This window comes from Procambarus clarkii, chromosome 70 (assembly GCF_040958095.1).
Source record: "Procambarus clarkii isolate CNS0578487 chromosome 70, FALCON_Pclarkii_2.0, whole genome shotgun sequence".
Classification (NCBI taxonomy): Eukaryota; Metazoa; Arthropoda; class Malacostraca; order Decapoda; family Cambaridae; genus Procambarus; species Procambarus clarkii.
Window position 1 is genome coordinate 30,938,604 of NC_091219.1, and position 7,438 is coordinate 30,946,041.

The following is a 7,438-nucleotide window of genomic DNA, read 5'->3' on the forward strand; positions in this document are numbered from 1 at the left end:
AACCTGGACCAGTACTGTATCCAACTGTAATTACAAAAATAATTATAATACAGAAGCAGCAACAGCCTTGTTGATTGAGGTACCTGGTTGATACCTGGTTGATGGGGTTCTGGGAGTTCTTCTACTCCCCAAGCCCGGCCCGAGGCCAGGCTTGACTTGTGAGAGTCTGGTCCACCAGGCTGTTGCTTGGAGCGGCCCACAGGGCCACGTACCCACCACATCCCGGCTGTGGTGGGTACCACAGCTGATCCGGTGGTACCGGATCCGGATCTGATCCGGAACTTCTCTTAGAAAACCGTCTAGTTTTCTCTTGAAGATGTCCACGGTTGTTCCTGGTTGATACCTGGTTGATGGGGTTCTGGGAGTTCTACTCCCCAAGCCCGGCCCGAGGCCAGGCTCGAAGCTCGAACCAGGCCAGGTTCCATGTTCATTGTTCAGCTTAAGAGCGGTGTTCTCTCACCAGTGAGCCGCAGGTGTGGGTAGAGGTGCCTCTGCCCCCAGCTACCACTACTTCTTATCCAAGCACGCGACGCAAAGCTTTACAATCTGCTTTTCCACAGTTCCTCAGATTTATTGGAACCAAATTGTCACACCAGATGGACTGGTGGGTACAGCGACGACCTCGCTTCTTGCAGATGGGTGTTCGATCCCCGATGGTCCAACACAGAGACAGTAGAAGCAAGAACATAGGCATTTAGTGGCCTATTAACATCCATTATGCCATTCATCAACTTGTTCATCTCAATCACGTCCTCTACCACCTCAACCCAAGTCAATATAAGCTTCGGCAAAGCGTGAAAAACTTAGTAAGTCCACTACGGGCTCACCATAGCCCGTGCTACTTGGAACTTTTAGTTCCCAGTTCCTGAATCTTAACAACAACAATATGAAAACATGTATTTTTGAAAATGTAAGGAGTGCCTTGCGAAACGCATCCCTAGGCGTCAGACCATATTAAATTGTGAAAATGAACTTTGGAGAGTTAATTTGTCAACTTCCCTCGACAGTGAAAAAAAATAAGAAATATTAAGAAGATTTGTGTTAGAATCATTAATCTTACCCTTTCGGTCATATTATATATATATATATATATATATATATATATATATATATATTAATATAATAATCATTATTTGTTTAATACAGTGTCTTTCGCATCATGAGTGTGTAGATATAATTACTTTTTTCAGTCAAATTGGCAATGTGGCGTCTTCATCGGCTAATATATATCATTAATTATAGATGATACGATTGGTTGTTAGTGCAAGTTTTTGTGTGGCGTGGGGGAGGGGGCGTGTGGGGGAGGGGGTGTGTGGGGCTGTGTGGGGGAGGGGGTGTGGGGCTGTGTGGGGGACGGGGGGAGGTGTGTGTTTTTAGTATGTGTGCCTGGAGGATCGAGCTACGTGGTGGACTTGAAATGGTCCATTAAAAACAAAGGGGAAGATAGACCATATCAACACTTTCGGCAGCCTCCTCCGTGGGAAGAATCGAGTCTAAAGTTAATCATTGAAGGATAACCGGAGCTACGTGAATGTGGGCGCTTGTTTGTGTACATATGTGTGTTGTGTGTGTGTGTGTGTGTGTGTGTGTGTGTGTGTGTGTGTGTGTGTGTGTGTGTGTGTGTGTGTGTGTGTGTGTGAGTACATGTGTGTGTGAATAGTGATAGACGCAGAAACATCCAGTCATTTATTTATTAATGAGACTCCTATTTATTTGTCTCCCATTTATTAATGTCCTGCTGCATATTATCGGTACACATGTGTGTCAAAGACACACAGTCACGTGTAAATGTACTAATACGTGTCCCAAATGATAATACAAGACACGTGTTAGTATACATATAAGAGGGGTAGCAAGTAGCCCTCACACTGAGCCCACGTGGCCAGGGGTAGAACAGTGGCCAGGGGTAGTACAGTGGCCAGGGGTAGTACAGTGGCCAGGGGTAGTCCTGAACACCAAGACGGAACAAGACAGTTACTACTGCGGGTGCCACAAGGAACAATCAGAGAACACTGAACACCAGAGGTCCACGGTATCCTCCCAGCATGTACAGCAAATATTGAGGGAACACCAGTGGAAGTCTTCAAGAAAAAGCTGGATAGTTTCCTGCAAGATGTGCCGGACGAACCGGGCTGTAGTGGTAGTGTGGGCTTGCGGGGCCGCTCCTAGCAACAGCCCTGTTGGTCCCAGCTCTCACAAGTTAGCCCTGGCCCGGGGTTAGGGAGTGCAAGAACTCCCAGAACCCTATCCAGGTACAATCCAGGCTACTACATGTGTATAAGTACACTGAAAATATTATAATGATCTATAACAGAAGTTACAGGGTGACTACTGTATAAGCTGAGGGTGGGGGTGGGGCTACTGCAGGAGCTGAGGGTGGGGGGGGGGAGGGCTACTGCAGGAGCTGAGGGTGGGGGGGGAGGGCTACTGCAGGAGCTGAGGGTGGGGGGGGAGGGCTACTGCAGGAGCTGAGGGTGGGGGGGAGGGCTACTGCAGGAGCCACAGGTGTAGCTACTGCAGGTAGTAGTTACTGTGTTTGGGCGTGAACCCACTCTTTGACTTCGGGCGTGAAACCTTTTTTAGGACTCTTGGGACCTTCCGGCCCACTGGTTGCAGTGGCCTCGCGGCGCTAGTTCCTTTGCGTGGCGGCAATTCCCCAGGACGCCACCCACAACAGTCGACTAACACCCCAGGTCCCTAATCACAGCTAGGTGAACAGAGGCAATGGGTGTAAGGAGACTTGCCCTGCCTGGGGTAGGGCAACTGTCAACAGTACGCGGCTACTTCAGACGCCACAGGTGTAGCTACAGCAGTTGGGGGCTACTAGAGGACTACAGGAGACACAAGAGGAAGGACTACTGACCTGTGTAAGAGCGGCTACAACTACCGCCACTAGAGCCAGGGGGGTGGAGGCAGAAGGCGCCCCCAGGAGGGGGCGAGGGTGGCACCACAACATCATGGTGACACAACTTGTCCATACACAGTGCCCAACCGCCTCTATCTCAGCATAGTGCCACTCAGGGCTGCCAGTACACACACGCGGCAGGGACACACATAGACATATATATATATATATATATATTCCACTACCGTTTTAATCACTCACGAAACCAAACTATATCAGTTAACACTTAATTAAATCTTTTATGTCAAAAAAGTATTATTAAGTTTTTTTCCAGGGGGTTATAATATTTTTTTTTCAGATACACAAAAATCACTTAGAAATTTAAGTCATTACTACACATTTTTCCTGTTATTTGTATGATGTTGTAAGGCACATGATTTTCCTAGGAATTTGAGCACAATCGCTTAGCGCCGTGTTCAGAAACCAATTATATCACGAAGGTTCACTTTCCCGTAGATGTAGATGCTTTGGCGTGAGATGTGGCAGGCTAGTGTGTATACATCCGTGTTGAGTGCGGCGCCGGAGGACGAGCAGGGCGACGGGCACACGCGCGTGTGTGAGAGTGTGAGAGAGGCAGCGTGTGGACCGCGTCTGTATGGGAGCGCGAGAGCAGGGTGATGTGATCGCCGCACCGGCCAAGTTCCGACTGACTTGGGGAGTCGATCTGGAGGCGGCGAGGGCACCGCGGGCACGCACGCACGCACACGCACACACACACACACACACACACACACACACACACACACACACACACACACACACACACACACACACACGCACGCACACACACACAGCAGCCGCCACCACCCCGCCCCTCGCCACCGCTCACACCCCCTCCGCCCCGCCCACACTTTCTATTGAGCACCTTAAGAGACGCTTTACACTACCCAAGACCCCGCTGCTTGTGCAACCCGGCTTCTCACCCACTGCCTCGCTGATCTTACCATATCTATCACATCCTTAACAATGTCATGTATTACCCAAAAGGAAAATACTGTAAAACTAACATTTTGTATCCATCGGCCGCGATACATCGAGCTTTGGGTTGCCTCGGTTCCCACGTTAGGCAAAACAGTCGTATTTTTTACGGAATGACATAATGAAAGTACGCCGAGTAGCCAGCCAACCTCACCTGTATCGGGAAGGTTAGTTGGCAACTACTGGCGGGCGTACATACAGGCGTACATACGGGCGTACATACGGGCATACATACGGGCGTACATACACCAAAGATGAAGAGCAAACATGCGCATCCTGCTAGTAATTACCTATCAGTGACTACGGGAGAGTGAGGTGTAGCTCTTGAAGCTCCGTCCGCCACCCTTGTTGTACCTGTTGTGTTATAACTGAAGTATTCTGACGGTGAGAACCTTTGTGTAATCTGTCCTTTAAGTTGTGGGTGGAGGTGGTGGACAATGGTCCAAGACGGACCGAAACGTCGTCGTTTCTTCATCTTCTGGCGAGTAATTTGGTCATCAAGACAATATAATTAAAACAGAAAGAATGACTACTATACAACAAAACTCAAAATGCAAAAAAAAGGCAACAAAAACCAGGAATACGTCGCTAAAAAAGGTTTCAAATTTCTGGGCAAATCCCCGCGGAGTTGACGTTTCCGCAAATGTGCATTTGTGTGAGTGTGCCCCTCGGGAGGGCGGGAGAGTGACGTCAGGGCGGGAGAGGGACACAAGAGTGGTGGTTGAGGCGTCGCCCGCGGGAGTGGCGGCCTCCCCGCCCCACCGGACACCACCACCGCCGCTCTCAGGCCCTCTCATCTTCACATATAACAACACTCCCTCTTGTTGTTATAGATTCAGCTACTCGGAACAAGTTGCAAGTAGCCCGGGCTATGGTGAGCCCGTAGTGGACTTACCTGGCACAGGAGCGGGGCAAGTAGCCCGGGCTATGGTGAGCCCGTAGTGGACTTACCTGGCACAGGAGCGGGGCAAGTAGCACGGGCTATGGTGAGCCCGTAGTGGACTTACCTGGCACAGGAGCGGGGCAAGTAGCACGGGCTATGGTGAGCCCGTAGTGGACTTACCTGGCACAGGAGCGGGGCAAGTAGCACGGGCTATGGTGAGCCCGTAGTGGACTTACCTGGCACAGGAGCGGGGCAAGTAGCACGGGCTATGGTGAGCCCGTAGTGGACTTACCTGGCACAGGAGCGGGGCAAGTAGCACGGGCTATGGTGAGCCCGTAGTGGACTTACCTGGCACAGGAGCGGGGCAAGTAGCACGGGCTATGGTGAGCCCGTAGTGGACTTACCTGGCACAGGAGCGGAGCAAGTAGCACGGGCTATGGTGAGCCCGTAGTGGACTTACCTGGCACAGGAGCGGTGGTAACAACACTCACCACCATTACTCTATAGACATAAAAGTGAGTGCATGCGGTGGGAGAGTGTGGCGAGGCTGCTCCCGACGCTCACCTCTCCATACATTACACACACACATGTATAGCTGAAACCTCCACACCCACACTCCCTCACACATGTATATATCTATGTATACCTTAGTATATTTTGGTACCAGTGTCTTGTAGACGCGTGTTACTGAATATGAGAGTAGGGATGACCTCAATGACTAGCACAAATCTTCTCTATTTCTTATGTTCTACTTCACTTGATAAGTTTAAAAATGAACTCTCCAAAGTTCACGAGTTTTATTATGGACTGATAATAAGGGGTCACTTTCCATGATCCTGTCAACCTTTTCAGGGAGATGATATATATTGTATAAATATATATCTATATCTATATATATATATATATATATATATATATATATATATATATATATATATATATATATATATATATATATATATATATATATATAATATATGTACCTTACGTCGGTGACAAACAGAAGAGTTCGGGGAGACATGATCACCGCATACAAAATTCTCAGGGGGAATTGACCAGATAGATTAGCACTGGTGGTACTCGAACAAGGGGGACACAGATGGAAGCTGAGTACCCAAAAGAACCACAAAGACACTAGTGAAAGAACTTTTACAGTATCAGAGTAGTTAACAAATGGAATGCATTAGGCAGTGATGTGGTGGAGGCTGACTCCATACACAGTTTCAAGTGTAGATATGATAGAGCCCAATAGGCTCAGGAACCTGAGCCGTTCTTAGAGTCTGTAGGAAATGTAGATGTTTATCTCTCAGAATGTTTGGTAATGTTTATTGTTTGTGATGTGTTTATATGTATGTATTAACCCGATGTACTGAACGGGGTGAGAATAGCTTGAGCTACCTCATCCCTTTGTGTGTATTTTACCTCAATAAACTGATTTCAATTTCAGAGTCTGCCACTCTGTCAAAAAAATATTTAAAAATATAACCATTTGCCTTACCAGAAACGTATTAACCCAAGCAACCCACCTAACATATCAGGGTCCCAATGAACAGCAAACGTCCATATTACGGTGCTTTAATATGTACAAATCCGTCGTCTGATGAGCGGACAGGTGGGGGCGCGAGAACGGGTTGATCAGTATGCAGGAGAGGCCGACACACACCGCCGGGATATGAGCCCACGGCTCCGGCCGCCTCATCTGCAGTAACACCAGCCGCGACCTTCGACGTTAATGGTCATTGTTAATTTGTCTCTTAACAGCGGCTGTGTTGACAATTATTACCAATAGTGCCTGTGGTGGCAACAGTGTTGTAGTTGTGGTTGTGGTGGCAACAGTGGTCTTGTAGTGGTGGTTGTGGTGGCAACAGTGGTCTTCTAGTGGTGGTTGTGGTGGCAACAGTGGTCGTGTAGTGGTGGTTGTGGTGGCAACAGTGGTCATGTAGTGGTGGTTGTGGTGACAACAGTGGTCATGTAGTGGTGGTTGTGGTGGCAACAGTGGTCTTGTAGTGGTGGTTGTGGTGGCAACAGTGGTCTTGTAGTGGTGGTTGTGGTGGCAACAGTGGTCATGTAGTGGTGGTTGTGGTGGCAACAGTGGTCTTGTAGTGGTGGTTGTGGTGGCAACAGTGGTCATGTAGTGGTGGTTGTGGTGGCAACAGTGGTCATGTAGTGGTGGTTGTGGTGGCAACAGTGGTCATGTAGTGGTGGTTGTGGTGGCAACAGTGGTCATGTAGTGGTGGTTGTGGTGGCAACAGTGGTCTTGTAGTGGTGGTTGTGGTGGCAACAGTGGTCATGTAGTGGTGGTTGTGGTGGCAACAGTGGTCTTGTAGTGGTGGTTGTGGTGGCAACAGTGGTCATGTAGTGGTGGTTGTGGTGGTAACACTGGTCTTGTAGTGGTGGTTGTGGTGGCAACAGGGGTCTTGTAGTGGTGGTTGTGGTGGCAACAGTGGTCTTGTAGTGGTGGTTGTGGTGGCAACAGTGGTCTTGTAGTGGTGGTTGTGGTGGCAACAGTGGTCATGTAGTGGTGGTTGTGGTGGCAACAGTGGTCTTGTAGTGGTGGTTGTGGTGGCAACAGTGGTCATGTAGTGGTGGTTGTGGTGGTAACACTGGTCTTGTAGTGGTGGTTGTGGTGGCAATAGGGGTCTTGTAGTGGTGGTTGTGGTGGCAACAGTGGT

At 48.9% G+C, this 7,438-nt stretch overlaps 1 protein-coding gene across 1 annotated transcript in view; it reads right to left on the reverse strand.

Moving 5' to 3' along the window:
- Ser (protein serrate) overlaps positions 1 to 3,547 on the reverse strand; it is a 213,059-nt gene extending 209,512 nt beyond the window's left edge. Inside the window, exon 1 of the mRNA XM_045770427.2 lies at positions 2,864 to 3,547. Coding sequence (XP_045626383.2) covers positions 2,864 to 2,959 — 96 coding nt within the window. The 5' untranslated portion in view covers positions 2,960 to 3,547. The remainder of the gene's footprint in view (positions 1 to 2,863) is intronic.
- Positions 3,548 to 7,438: the final 3,891 nt, after the last annotated feature.